This window comes from Myotis lucifugus, unplaced genomic scaffold, assembly GCF_000147115.1.
Source record: "Myotis lucifugus unplaced genomic scaffold, Myoluc2.0 scaffold_17, whole genome shotgun sequence".
In the NCBI taxonomy this organism is placed as follows: domain Eukaryota; kingdom Metazoa; phylum Chordata; class Mammalia; order Chiroptera; family Vespertilionidae; genus Myotis; species Myotis lucifugus.
In genome coordinates this window covers 6,548,745-6,564,569 of record NW_005871065.1, presented here as the reverse complement: position 1 = coordinate 6,564,569, position 15,825 = coordinate 6,548,745, and the positions used below count along the sequence as shown (strand labels likewise).

Here is a 15,825-nt window from a genome sequence, read left to right as displayed (position 1 = left end):
TGAGCTCTCTTTCCTTTTAAACTTTTCTAGAATGTCTGAACTATTTGCATTTTTTCCCTTGTTCCAGGCCAAAGGGCCAAAACCCAGAGCAAAGAAATAACCTAGGAGCCTGTCTTCAGAATCCTGGGGGACATACCCCAAGGTGAAAGGACCATAACAAAAGAACTATTTCTCATAAGATTTTTTGCTTTGTTTTGCCAAATCAGAGGGTTCATGTAAACGAGATAATGTTCTGCACTTCAGAATGTTTACAAAGTCTTTCCTAATTACTATTTGTTTATAGAGTGATTCTGGGAACATGCTGGAGAAAGAGGGGAAGCCTGGAGCCCTCCCTAGAGAAAGCAGGAAGGAGGAGAGAGGGGATCAGAATTAAATTTACTACATGGGTGCAAAGATTTGGGGCTTCACTTGTCTTTTAAGGTTTCTTCTTTCTAAAACCTTTTTACCAAATCTTTCAGTCTCAGTTTTCAACTCTACAAAGATATGCTGTTCAATATGGAGGCCATTAGGCCCATGTAACCTGTAATTCATTTCAACTTAAATGAATTAAAATTAAATAAAATTCATTTCTACCAGGTACTAGCCACATATCAAGTGTTCAGTAGCTACATGTGGCTAATGGCTGCCATACTGGACAAAGCAGAAGGCTCCATGGGACAGGGCTGCTCTAGATTAAGGAACGCTATGGCCTTGCCACTCATAGACAAGCATTGTGTCACCTGAGAGCCCCTTAGACCTGTGTGATCTGCATTTTAACAAAATACCCAGGTGACTCATAGTCACTTTAAAATGTGAGAAGCACTGTTCTAAAATACCCTCCCACTCTGAGATTCTATATGGTAACATCTGTTATTGTTAGCAGCATTATTTGTTCCTATTTATTTAGCTTGTATGGCATTGTTTCAAAGAGATACTTCTAGCCCCTTGAGACTTGGCATGCAAAAGGAGAAACACTAAGTGTACCTTGTATACTCATTAAAAAGTGTGCTCTTCTCTTTCTCTTTGAAAAGCTGCAGGATGTGCAGAATTTTTTGGATATATTTTTTTTCTAAAGAAGTGACTCTTAGGGAATATTTTTCCAATAATGCCATTGCCTTGGTCAACAGAGAGGCCTCTGAAATTAAATAAGATTAAATAGAAACACAAAGAGGGGGATAGATGAACTTTAAAAAATAAAAGGAACTTGAATTATTCATGCAGTTGACGAACACACAGGGTACCATGCTCTGTGACCGAGTGAGGGAAAGTACAGAGCAAGGCGAGAAATGAGGACACAATCACTCATAAGATTATCTTCCAGCTGGTCTGATGTTGTGGAGATGGGGAGGAATTTCCGTGGCAGCTTGGATTAAATGTCCAATTGTATTCTTATGCTCTCTCATGAGATTCACTGTTGTTTGAGCCAATGGACAGAGTTTTCTTCTGGAAAGTTCTGTAGGCTTTTAGAGTGGCTATTGGAATTTAATGACTTGAGATACTTGCCTCTGTCCAGTGCAGAGAAGTGAATCACTGGAGTTGCCTCTAATTGACTGTACAAATATCTCCATGTTGAGAGCATCAGGCCTGGATACTTTCTTCCAGAAACGTATCATCCCATATTCACGTGGTGCAAGGTGGTAGCTACTGTTGTCAGCAGGCTTCTGACTCAAGATGTCCATACTGTTGGGTGAGGTTTTGCCTGGGGAAATCATGACTGAGACTAAATATGACAGGTGTCCTATATTATCACCAAGAATTTCTAGAGTTCAAATTCCTAAACCAGTTCTCATTAGAGAACAATGCGATGGCCCCCAAATAAATTCTGCCCTTGCTTTAGAAAACTGCTAACCTCACTCATGTAGCTTTCACCAGACTTTCATTCATTCAGCAAACATTTCAGAGCACCTTCCGTATTCCAGGCATAACTACCACACCCTTCAGAAAGAACAAAGAGGCATACTTGTTACCTGAAGAAGCTTGGGGTAAGGAGCAGTGGTGCTTGAAGAGTGGTCCTCAGACTAGCAACATCGGTGTGCCCTGTAAGCATGTTAGAAATACAAATCCACAGAACCACTCAAGACCTACTGAGTCCGATTCTTTCCACTTGGGGGCCAAAATCTGTGCTTTATCAAGCTCTCCTGGGGATTTATAAGTACAATAAAGGTCAAGAAGCATTAATCTAAAGACAGACATATCATCAAGAGATTCTGATATAGTATGATAAATGCAATGATCAGTTCTAAACTCCTCCAGCCCTACAGGCCCCAAGGCAACATTGAACATTTTAGTAAGTGCTCAGTGGAATACATGTTGCTTCCTTGCTTGGTTGATTGATGCGTGAATCAACCTGTAGAAACTAAACAATACTGGGATGATGGAACATACCTGATCCCCAGGATTTGGGATGGTTTGGATAGCTTGCTCGGGTCTTGCCACGCCTGTTGGTACCCCTCTAAAACCCAATGTTTGGAGCACTGCATTATATTATATCCAGGTTTCTTGGTATTTTATTGTATGACATGAACAAGACTATAAACCAGTTTCCCCACTGTATACACACTTTTCTCTGTCTAAAGGACAAATAACTACTATCTAAGCACTGGGGAAAAGACATGGATGTTTTTCCCATGGATCTGTGCCAAGCTGGCTTTATAAAAATCACAGAGCTCCCTGTTAAACATAGAGAGTTCCAGACCTCCCTCTGGTTGTTCTTAATCAATGGAATTGGAGAGAGGCTGGACAAAATAAAAATTGTAAGAACCTTTTTGAGATGACTCTGATGGGCTCAAGTTTGAGAATCTGAGTTTTTAGAACTCTGGAATCCAGAGATTCAATTTAATCCAGAGGAACCAGAGTCCATTTCCAAGAGGATTTCGAGCTGCATATTATAGACTAGCAGCTCTACTTGTAGTTGAACAGTAAGAGAACAAATATAATGTTATTGGTTTGTGTGTTTTCTTTCCTAGGGCCGAAAAAAAAGGAGAGGGACAGTTTGCACAGAAGTCCATTCTTGTATCTCTCACTCAGAGGAGGGGTGTGTGTGTGTGTGTGTGTGTGTGTGTGTGTGTGTGTGTGTGTGTGTGATTGTGGTGATGGTCAAGCTTCACTCATTTAACACTCCCTAAAGAGAGGTGTCAGCCCAAGCCAATGAGGACTGCAGAGCCACTCCTTTGTGCAGAGGACTGCAGAAAGACTGCTGTTATAATCAGGAGCCAATCACATTCTAATTGAAACAATAAAACTCTCTTAGGGCTGAGAGAATAGGGGACAGAGGTCAAGGCCTTCCTCTCCTGTCTAGGTATAAATCATTGCCTGGAAATGTTCCCATGGGCCCTTGGGATCTCATATTTCCTGCTTAGCACTTCTGGAATCAGTGGGCTCCTGACATGTCATAACCAGATCAAGGGTCACAGACTGGCCTACAGGCTGCAACCTGTGTTAGGTCATTTATCTCTCCATGCCTGACTTTCTTCATCTGTGTACAGGCACACCTCGTTTTATTGCACTTCACTTTATTGTGCTTCACCAATGTTGCATATTTTATAAATCAAAGGTGAGACCCTCTATTTATGGCAATGCTCACTTTATTGTGGTGGCCTGGAATGAAACCCACAGTATTTCTGAAGCATGTCTGTACTGAGGTCATGGTATTTACCTCCTCAGGTTGCTGCAAAATGGACACAGGTTCTTAGTAGGAGGCTAGGCACGTGGTAAGTACTAGGTTGATGATAGTGCTTACTATTGTAGTCATTGTTGTCTACAGACTCTGTGTTAGTTGGTGTTCTCCAGAGAAACAGAACCAATGGGAGATATTGGTTCTCTAATAGAAGATATATGTATATATCTATAGCTAGATATCTAGAGAGCAAGAGAGAGGAATTGGCTCACACAATTATGGAGGCTTAAGAACTGTACCTCAAGATCTTTGGCCAGTAAAATGGAGACCCAGGACAGCTGATGGTGTAAGTTCCAGTCCAAAGGCAGAAAAATACTGATGTCCCAACTCAAAAAGAGGCAGAGAGTCAATTCTCCCTCACTCTGTCTTTTGTTCTACCCATGCCTTCTGTGGATTGACTGAGGCCCACCCACATTAGCAAGGACAATCTGCTCTACTCAGTCTACTGATTCAAATGTCAGTCTCACCCAGAAACACCCTTACAGACACACTCAGAATACTGTTTCACACCCCAGCTGGCATGGCTCAGTGGTTGAGTATCAACCTATGAACCAGGAGGTCATGGTTCAATTCCCAGTCAGGGCACATGCCCAGGTTGCAGGCTCAATCCCCAGTGTGGAGCATGCAGGAGGCAGACAATCAATGATTCTCTCTCATCATTGATGTTTCGATCTCTCCCTCCCTCTCCCTTCCTCTCTGAAATCAATCAAAATATATTTTTTAATTAAAAGAATACTGTTTTGCCAAACATCTGGGTACCTCATGGACCAGTCAAGTCCACACATAAATTAACCCTCACAAGGTTAGGAAAGATCACTGTTGGTATGTATCACCTTTTTTATTGCCCTTAGCCTAAGCCCACTGCCATCCTGATACCCATTGTGTCTGGGATGCTGACCTCAGTCTTCATGCAGTCAGGGGGGTGGGGGTGACTTCTTACTCATACTGTCAGAGACAAACGTCCCTCCACTTGTTGGGGGCAGGTAGTGGCAGAAATGAAACCAGTACAACTGAGAATGTGTCCCACTTCTCCCACCAAAGTGCTGGTAGCAGAGTTTAGTTTTATTGCCACATCAATCTTCCTTTGTCCTTCTTTTATCTCCTAACTTCTCCCATACATACTAATTAATTAATTGAGCATACCTGTTTAAATCATCCAATCTTGATTCTTATAATAGCTTGCCTGTGAGGGTTCTAAAAGTTAGAAAATGATTTACTATTAGAGGTTTTGATTACATTGAATATAAAATCAAATAAAATGAGCAAATGATGAATAGAAGAGGGGAGTGAGGTTTGAAATTAGCCATATTTCCTGTATGCACAAGAGGCACACTTATGTTGGTTTTTATCTTGGCCTATTTTAGGAGTGATATATTTGGCTCACAACCAGGGGTAGAAGATAAACAAGGACCTGTACCCACTAAACCAACCTCACACTATTGACATTTTGAGCCTGATAATTCTTCGAAGTAGGGGGCTGTCCTATGCATTCTAGGATATTTTAAGCAGGGTCCCTGGCGTATACCCCATTAGATGCCAGGAGTACCCCTGAAGCTGTGACAACCAAAAATGTCTCCAGCATTGCTGTGGGCAAAACTGCACTCAGTTGAGAACCACTGCTCTAAACATAGGAAATACTTTAGACTGTTAAGTAAAACCTACTTTCTCTAGGTCAAACCTCTTATTTATGGTTCTTTATGTATAGGATTCACGTTTGATGGGCATTCTTCTAGCTATACAAACACAACTACTTGCTTTCTCTCCTGTGTTCTCATTGGAACAAAGGAATTTGCTTTTCCAACACATTTCTTACCAAGCCAGGAAAGCCCTGTGGTGAGAACAGATCTGGTTGCTAGTCTCCACTCTATGCATTCTGGCAGCATGGCTGTGACAAGTTAATGAACTTGGTCTCAGTTTTTCCAGGTGTGTTATGAGGATAATGCAATTTAGGGCTCAAAGATGGCGGTGAGGGATTCAATGAGTGGCAGCCTATAAAACTGTAGTTGGCCCATTGTAGCTGCTCAATAAATGTTAGTTCTGCTTATTACTGACTATTATGTGGGGGCCACCGTGGGTGTCACTCCTTTGGAATGTGCATCTCACACCTTATATAAATAGTCCCACATCCATCGAAGTGCAATTCAGGCCCACCCCAAATTCCTCAAGCCTGAGTCACATAAAATACACAGATGGAAGATATGGCTCTTCTTTTTGAATGGGAGATACCACACAGCCTTTTCTAGAGGTGAAATCTTATTTCTTCCCTTCAGCCCATGGGAAGCGAGGCCTCCTGCACACAGTAGCTGTACTTCTTCCCCAGACACGCCGATCCCTTCAGCCCCTGCAGCTGGAGCGGGGAAAAGCGGAGTGGACACAGTCAGTCCCAGAGCTGTTCTTGAACGCTCTGCAAGGCCGGCACTGCCTCCCAGGCCAGCCCCTTCCTGCCTTTGATGTGAACCCTCCGTATCAAGGAACTGTCTGTTAAAGTCTGCGCTCATCTGGGGGAGAGTGGAAGCCAGAGAGTGTGGACTGTGCCCTTGGCAGGCGTGGGATGTTATCTCTTGGAGGCTGCAAAGGCTTGACCTCCAGGCACATCGTGTCTTTTTCCTGGCTCCCAGCTTTGGCATTAGAACACTGCCCCATCTGTGTCTCTGGTTTCTCTAGGAAATCTTGGGAATTTGTAATAATAATAATAATAATAATAATAAATAATAATAATAAATAGTAGCCATCACTTAGCAGATATTTACTATCACAAAGTGCTTTTTCTATCATCACAGCAGCCCAGTGAGGTGGTGATTATGATCACCATTTTAAGGTGAAGACATTGAGAAATTCATGTTTCAACATCATATAACTAGGAAGTGATGAGTTTAGGATGTCAACGCAGATCCTCCTGATTTCAAAGCTCTTAGTCACTGGACTCTAACGTTTCCCTACCCATCTGGACGTCCAGGCCACGGGGCTACAGAGGAGCTGGGTTCCCAGAAGCCTAAGTGACTAATGTTGGCTCATCACACAGAGATTTAAAGGGAACATATTGAAGAACCACAGGTGAAAGGGCCTTAAAGTGCAATGGGCTCAGCTCGTGTCCCATGGCTACAGTGTGGTTGCTAAAGTGAGATACATTTGCTTGGCCTCGGCTACCAGAGGCTCACGTGGAAAACAGGGTTATTTGGAGAAGCAGCAACTGCGATAACTGTTCACTGACCCCAACTTGGGATGCAAAGCATAGTAGTTAAATAGCATTCACTCTTTATCATCATTATTCATTTTTAAGTTTTATTTTACAGGTTATTCTTAATCCTACTTTTCCAGAGTCACACATTTTCCAGAGCTGACTTGAGCAAAGATCTTAAGGAGGCTGGACTGTGTCAGGTTCCTAGAAATCTTTCCTGTTCCATGTACTGCCCCCCTGCAGGTCGCCTTGCACGGAAGACTTTTACTCGTGTGTTTTCTAACCCCCCTTCAATAGTACTAGAGCATTATCTCTTAATGCAGTTGTGAAGTATTTATTTTCAAGGTACTGTTAGTGAGGGAACACAACCCTGGATGCTTTAGTCAGTCGATGCTCACAGGTCAAATCTGCATCCTTGTGGCCTAATTTTTGTGGTTGATTTGTAAAATATTGTGATGAGAATAATAAAAAATTCTAGTGTTTTCATTATTTCACTTCCAGTGCTTTGCTATGCATATGTGTAAGCTTTATATTGTAGTATATCATAACTGTTTACCGTGTTGCTCCATAATCATCATAATTATTACTTTAGTGCCCATGCAATCATCCATCTTGTTAACACATCATCATTTAGGAGACTGGTTGTTTCCAGTTTTTCCACTATTATAAATAACCTCTAGGTTACGTATTTGTGTGTACAGCTTCTTTCATTTTTTGTTATTATTTCCTTAGGATATACTCCTAGAATGGGATCACTTCGTCAAGGAATGTGAATTTTTAATGGTTTCTAAATAAATTGGTGCTGTTTCTCCAGTTTGCAATGCCACCAGCAGTATATTAGTATTTCACTTTCATTACAGGCTTATCGGTAGTGTGTATTATTATTTTATGTTTAGCATGCTTAAATAGTACCTTCCTTTGTTTTTGTGTTTTCTCCAAAATAGCGAGCTTTAATCAAACATGTGCTTATACCTTGTGCATGCTCTCCGTTTGAAAAGCCAGTTTGAAAACAGAGCAGATTTGTTTTTAACCTCAAGAACCCTTGCCATCCACTCCCACTGCACAATAACTTTGTGTATTAAACAAAGCTAATATTGATAGTTTTCTGAGAAAAACATTATATTGCATGCCTATATTAACTACTAAATGAGGATCTGTGTACAGGAACTGTAGGGAGAACCCAGATAAAATAATGGAAAAAATTTTAAATAAAAAATTAGAACATCAAGATCTGCACCAGCATTCCCAAGGCCAAAAGCAGGGTTGCAATTCAGGTAGCTCAGTCTCTGACCAGATGTTAATGCCTTTCTCTGATCTCTAACCTGCTCAGCCAGCCTGACTTTTCAAGTAGCAAACTCGGGAGCTCCAGCCACACTGCCTCCAATATTTCCTCCTAGGTTTCCGCCCAGGAAAGCTTCTTGATGGATGAGCCCCTCCTCCCCACCCCACCCCAAATAAAAACCTGCCTTCACACCATTCCCAAACGGATCTCCTTCCAGATTAAGTAAACGCTTGAAACCTTATCATGTAAGAAAAAGTGTCCTTAACCACAGCCCACCAGGGCTGAATGCCAAGTCCAGAGATCTGGTTTTGCCCTCACTTCCAGGTGTCAGAAACTAAGAATGAACAGAGCCACTTTAAAAGAGAGCTGGGGCTGCTGTGCCTGAGGAGCTACCTCGCACATCTTAGGCCTCAAACCTTGGAATCTTAAAATGGAAAATAAACTCTGGACTGGGCCTAACGCAACATCCTGCCCCAAAGAACTGTTTGCAACGATAACAAGAAACAGAGATGATGACTACTCCCTGGTGACTATAGGACTAAAAATTAAACTCCTTGTTTGGAATCAGCATCACTCTGTGAGCTTATCGGCATCAATAGAAATGCCTTCCTTCTATTGATGTAATTGTCCCCCTTCCCTTTCTCATAAATATCTACTGCCTTTGCCTGCTAGTCGGAACACTATTTGGGCTTCTGCCTGAATCAGTGCTTACCTGAATGGCTATTCTTTTTCTTTTAATCTCAAATAAATGCCGGTTGCCTCTCCCGTGGGAAGGCATTTTATTTTCAGGTGAACACAGGCCATCTGGCCTATTCCTGCGATGGACGTCTTCCATGCTCCACCAGCGGTAGAAGGACATTTCAGGAATCCAAGCCACCCTTATTTGTCCTGGAGTTGAGTGACCAGTCTCTTCACTAGAACTTTCTCTTTCACCTAAGGATGTTAGGGCTTGTTGCCATAGTATGACTGCTGCTTCCTACCAGAACCTGGGGACATAAAGTAATAAATTATTGTGTCTTCCCCTGTTTCTTCTTGCAGCCTCAATCGAGGGTTCTCCATAAACGTGGTGAGCCTTCCAAGCTACTCTCCTGCCAGTGGATATGAACATGACCTGCTCCTCCCAGAGAGACTAACTCATGGCCCTGCCAGACGATCCCCTTGGAGCATTGACAGACTAACCGGATTAACTGCGGGGAAAGCACCCATCCAGTCAAGCTGATGGGCTCTGGAAAATCTTAGCTTGCCGTGGATTTGAAAACGAGGTGCATAACATGCAGTGTCCACTCGTTGCAAGCGGTCATCGGCAGACGATTAGCTGGAAAATTGCTTCCAGTATTCATCACTGTGCATCACTCCGGCCCCCTTCGGGGAGCTGTCTGTGCCCCTCCCTGGAAGTCCTGTTTCCGCATGGCAACTACTGGATTCTCTTACTATGTGTGCAGATGGCATGATGTGTTAGACAACAATTACAGCAGTTTTGCAATCTCGGTGGAGGTGTTTACCATAGTGTGCCCTGGTAGAAATGTCCACATGTCTCCATTATGTTAGTTATGACATCTAAAAGTATTCTGTCCAACTCTTAAGCACTTTATAGGAGACACGAATCAGCACGTTCAGTACCTGTGAGAAAACAAGGATTTTCTTTTTTGTTTTTTTCTTTATAAATCTTGTCTTATTTCTGGCGCAGACTGTCCGAGACAAAGTCCACTCCTAGCATATCCCCAGTTGTTTATGGTAGATCGGTGTAAATATGGCCACAATACTGTTAGACTTAACCTCTTGATACTTTCCTGAACAACTGGATCCCAAAGGGAAGCAGAAGTGGGCTGATTGTAATACCTTAGCTCCTGGTTCCTTGCACTGAGGCACAACGTAACCGCTTGCACATACAACCACTCAAACACAGGAGGCTTCTTCTTGGCCAATGTGCATGCTCTCGAAGTCTACAGAAGAGTTCTTTCAAATCAAAAACAGGGAAATAGCCTTCTTTTAATCGAAGACCATGCTGGGTTGATGTTAAGGGCAGCAGAATGCAGTTTGCCAGTGGTCTGACTTTAAAACCGTGGAAGACTTCTTAGGTCAAGTTCAAATCATAGCTTTCTGGGGAGAAAAACCAGCAAGTGACTCCTGAGTGCCTAGAGAAGGAAAAAGGTCCAATTGCACATGAGGTTTTCTCCTCAATAGAGAACCTGCTAGTCCCTGTTAATTCTTTCTGGGATTATACCCACAACTAGTTTTTTGTTTGTTTGTTTTACTTCTTACAACAAAGCACAGTCCTGGGGAAAAGGTCAATCCAGTTATTGCTTATGTTTAAGCATTAGAAAATTGTCCAATGAACTGACCCTACAGAATGTTTTAGCATTTTTCCCCTGAAAATATAAATTTGGCTGAATCAAAAACTCAGCAAAGCATGTTCTGTGTGCCCATGGTCTCAGCCTGGCACTGACAGGCATGGAATAATTTGCTATAAATACATGGAACAATTCTGGGACCCTTCCAGCACAAGCAAGCTGTGCCTTTTAGGGGGTCACCAGACACCCTCTCCTGCATTTTGCTTCCCCTGGGGTCTCAGGAAACCATAGCCCACTGAAAAAAGGGCTTACACTGAGATTTGGAAACCTGACAGGGAAGAGCAGAGAGGTTCAAAGGTGATTGGGGTGAATCACCCAATAGGGTGACTCACCTGTCAGGTTGTGGTGCCAAAGAAGGGGACTTCCAAGAGGGAACTCAGAGGAGTTTCAGATACCCCCAAGATCTGACCCTCCAACATGTTAGCAACAGCACCATCAGGCCCCCCAGCAGACCACAATTCTTTACAAACCCTGCTGCCAACTCCTCTGGACATAGCATGCCAATCTCCACTCGCCTCCTCGGTTTCAATTCCAAGAGCAGGGTTTCCTCCTTTCATTCCTCCCTTTATTCAGCAAGTATTTGCTGAGCACCTACTATGTGCCAAACATTGTTTTGGGGCAGCAACAGTGTACAAGGCAGAGTCTCTCCACCTTTTGAAAGAGCTCCTTCTCCTGAACACTGTCCCCACCCCATCTTTTTCATAATGACAACAGAGCTGGGACAGCATTCACCCCCTGCCAGAGTAAGCTGGGAAAATGCCTGGAAAAGGGGGCAGAGGAGGAAGGGGTGGTGGACGGCATTGAGCCACATATTGGCACCCTTCATGCATAGCCAACTCTCCCAGGGCCCAGATATAGCTGGGAAGAGCTTCCTAGAGCAGCTCTCCATTGGTTTCTTTGATGTCTATCCTGGTCACCTATATTGCCATCCTTTACAGAGACACGAAAACCTCCTTTGCTGTATTCTCTGAAACTCCAATTCCATAATTGGTCCTGGGGACACAGAATTGGACCTGATGCATCCAAAAGAACTACTGCAAGATGCTGAGAGAGCGTGGCTGGGAATTGATTGGTTTAACCAGGACATTCAGAGACCACCGCTAACACCCATGGAAAGTCAGACACGCTTGATGTTGCAGATGTTCATAAAATGACGATGGTTCATCTTCATCCTTACTCTGGCTTTTGTGAAATACATTCTGAGCAATTAAATAAGTTGAGTTTCCTAGCTTTTTTTTTTTAGTTAAAAGAGTGCTGGAAAATGGTGGTGGGTGAAGTTGGAGCTGAGAAAGACTAAGAAGACAATGAAAGAGCCCAGTTGAAGATGGCTTCTCTAAAAATGCCTTAATTCCTGGCAAGTACCACATATTTGCAGATGAACTACAACTGCTTACCAAACTGTCCACCTCTGTTTGAAATCACTTCGGGGGATGCTTTTGAAAACATGGGAGCATCAAATCTGAGTTGTCACGAGCTGAGCCAGCTAAATGGAGCAATGATGCCATTCCTGGGGCCCAAGATTCTTTGTTACGTGTTGATGCAGTTTCCCACAGTTCCTTTCTGCTGTGCTATACCTTCTTCCTAAGATGCATATGGGGAATCCGACCTCCAGAAGGTCAGAAATGGCTGGGGTGAGTTTTGTTTAGTAGGAAGGTGTGGGATAAATATGTTGCTGTCCCAAACTCCAAGAATTGTAAACTGTTGACTTCTAACTTTTCCTTAAACCTGTGCTACACCTTTTATGAAAAGGCTGACACCCACAGTGTACAGGAAAAGCACTCTTAGGAATGAACAGAAATAAATAATTACCAGACTCCCCTGGGTGCCATGGAGATTAGCTTTTTCCAACTCCAGAACTGAATTTAAATATGCAGAACATCCAGGTTCTGCTAGGGTGAAAAGCAATCACTTCGGTAGTTTATGACAGACCTAGCAGGGTAGAGACCCCAAGAGCTTTCTTTGTGGGTAACGATGCATCTTCTCATCTTCAAATCCTGCTCAGGCTCTGTGAGGTGTGTTACCACACACCTGATGCTACCTCCAAAATATGGGTAAACAGCACACAGGTCTCTGCAGAAACACTTCGAAGTTGCTCACACAAAGACTCAGAGACCTTAGTTCTGAGGGAATTCTGCTATTTTTAACGTTCAAGAAGAAAAGGAATAAATTCGTGAGAATATAAACTCAGGATAAACTCAGATGGATTTACCCCCTCATTACTTGCCAATGTGCTTTGTCTGCAAACGTCACCCAGTTGATTTTGGGTAGGAACACTAGAAGTCTCAAGGAAGAAAGATTTTTGAGACCCCCCAGCACTTTAGTTTCACCAAAACCTCCTCTTCCCAGAGCATTAGTAGCTCCATTCTTTGTGGTGTTTTTCTCTACATTCTTTAGGGCAATTTTGTTACTTGACAACTAGACTCAAAGCTGCCATAGTCTCTTTTTGAACATCTAATCTTTGAAAATGACATATATTCCTTGATGCACTAAAGGCTGTTTTTATCCACCTTTCCCACAGTTCCCTCCACCCCACTTTTTTGCTTTGTTTTGTGATTTTGTTTTAATTTCTACTTTTGACAGTGTTCTGTGGGTAGATTTCAAGTATTCTATAAAGAACTCAAACAGAAAAACATAGTCATCCCTCCACCCCCACTCCCTGGCCCAGTACTGACTAGTAATTCCTTCTTAAGCTTGATTTTGGTGAAATCTTGCTGCCCAAACCCCAGTGGGACATATCTTCTCATCTTTGGGGGATGGCTGGTCATTGCTACTAATTAAAAAGAGGCCTCCTCCCTGGACAGTGTTGCTCGGTTGTTTGGGCATCATTCCATGCACCAAGAGGTTGCCAGTTGGATTCCCGGTCAGGGCACATGCCCCGATTTCAGACACAATCCCTGGTAGAAGATGTACAGGAAACAGCTGATCAGTGTTTCACTCCCACATTGATGTTTCTCTCTGTCTTCCCTCTCCCTTCCTCTCTCACTAAAAAAAAAAATCAATAAAGAAAAAAAGAGGCCATGAGATCATGGAAGAGGACAGACCAGAAGCTGCATTGGCTTAGGGGACAGGTGTGTGTGGGGGGGGGGGGACGACTCTATTTCAAAGACAAGCACTGCCCCTTAGTCTCCTTAGATCTGCATCTAACCCTGTAGCCAGAAAACTATCTTAGTAATTCTGCTTTATCAGTGTGTATGATTTCTGGCACCACTGCTTAACTTCAAGATCAAAGAGAATCACGTTTCCATTATGTTGCTCTGGTGACTTACTCTAGTGGGGAGACAGGGAGCATGCTTTAGAAAGCTGACCACCTGTGGGAAGCCTAAGGAAAAGCTGGCCAAGTGCACAGGGAGGTTCTGCCACAGAAAGAGCAAACTAGATACTTCCTTGCAGATTCTCATTTGGGAAGGTGGCTAGAGGGATGGTCTCCTTGCTGGTTTTCTTTGGGCCATCAGCTTGGCTCCGCAGGGAAAGAGCTGGGCTGAGGGCAAGCACTGCTTCTGAGGTCTGAAATTTTTAGGGTGAAATTCACCTGTAACAATTGGAAAGGGGAAGTGCCATTGAGTATTGTTCCAGTTTTAGACCCCCTGCCCAACGGCACAAAGACTGGGAAATGACTTGCTTTGGTCAGTCTGGAGTTTCATTCGCCATGTAGGGTTATTTTAAAATCTTGACGCACTTCAAGCATTCTTACTTCAGGGCTTCCTTTCCCCAATTCCATCAAGCACCAGAAGTGACCAGCAACATACACCTAATAATAAAATTTCAAAGGAACCATATGATTTGCATTGAATTGCAGTTGACTGGTTGACATAATATTAAGTGTTTGGGGTAGTTAGACATTATTTCTGATTACACAACCTTCTTTTTACTGGAGCCAGTGGTTCAGGCATTTCATTTGTTTAATTGCTTGTTTTGTTGTTGTGTTCCAAACTTTAAACATTTACAGAAGGCTTAGAAGGGCTCTTTAACGCAGGCCTTTTTGCCTAACGTGCAGAATGAGAGAAATAGGAGTGATGAGGAGATGGTTAAATTAATGCAAAGTTGGAGATCTATACCTAAAACATTAGAACATTGGAAATTCTCCTCTTGCCTTCTTCCACTGTGTCTATCCTCCTAATATATATCATTTGGATTAGAAGGAAATAAAAGGGCTGCTTTCCTGTGGCTTCGCCACATTAGCACACACACACAGCTACCACATGTGGAACTCTAAGCTGGGTTGATGTTCGTGAGCACACGGATCTGTTTTGTGTCCTGTATTTAATTACCCCCACCACCACCACCACCCAAATTCTATAAAAATGTATTCAAATGCTTTACCCTTTAAAAAATTGCAAAACGAGCCCAGCCTGTGTGGCTCAGTGGTTGAGTGTTGATCCATTGAACCAAGAGGTCACTGGCTCGATTCCCAGTCAGGGCACATACCTGGGTTGTGGGCTCAATCCCTAGTAGGGGGCGTGCAGGAGGCAGCCAATCAGTGTTTCTATCTATCCTTCTCCCTTCCTCTCGCTCTAAAAATCAATTAAAATATTTAAAAATTGCAAAACGAGAGATTCTTATGAGATCATTACTTCTCTCGGGGTGGGGGAACTGATTTTGTGATATAACCTTAAAGGAAAGAAAGCTTGCTATTAAATGCCTTGAGCATCTTCTGGTCGCTCCTGTCCCATTCCACACACTGACGGTGATCTTCCATCTCCCCAGAGGTTAGCCTCACCTCTCTCTAAATAGCACAAATGCCATGAAGACACCTTCTGAAGCTCTAAGTCAGCGTTTCTCAACCTGTGGGTCGAGACCCCTTTGGGGGTCGAATGACCCTTTCACAGGGGTCGCCTAAGACCATCGGAAAACACATATATAATTACATATTGTTTTTGTGATTAATCACTATGCTTTAATTATGTTCAATTTGTAACAATGAAAATACATCCTGCATATCAAATATTTACATTACGATTCATAACAGCAGCAAAATTACAGTTATGAAGTAGCAATGAAAATAATTTTAGGGTTGGGGGTCACCACAACATGAGGGACTGTATTAAAGGGTCGTGGCATTAGGAAGGTTGAGAACCACTGCTCTAAGTAAACTCTCCAAGATCATTTCAAAAATATGATTTGGATTGAGTATGGTCATGGTCCTTGATTGTATGATCCCTAAATCAATTCTCATTCTTTATATGTATTTCCAGTACTTTTTTAACCACAATCAACTGCATTTGTGTTTGCACTGGGAGCAGCATGCTCACTCTGTGGCTGCTTTGGACAATTCCCATGCCTAGTTCCCACACAGGGCATTCAAGAGAAGACCAAGAATAGGTTTCCCCTCACACCAGCTGCAGAGGTTTTGAAGGCAATA

The 15,825-nt window shown here is 42.9% G+C and overlaps 1 protein-coding gene across 2 annotated transcripts in view; it reads left to right on the top strand.

Moving 5' to 3' along the window:
- SAMD12 (sterile alpha motif domain containing 12) overlaps positions 1-9,602 on the top strand; it is a 327,972-nt gene extending 318,370 nt beyond the window's left edge. For both annotated transcript variants that reach the window (XM_023750932.1, XM_006085234.3), the window contains exon 5: positions 9,154-9,602. In XM_023750932.1, the coding sequence (XP_023606700.1) occupies positions 9,154-9,219 (66 nt within the window). In that variant the 3' untranslated portion in view covers positions 9,220-9,602. The remainder of the gene's footprint in view (positions 1-9,153) is intronic.
- Positions 9,603-15,825: the final 6,223 nt, after the last annotated feature.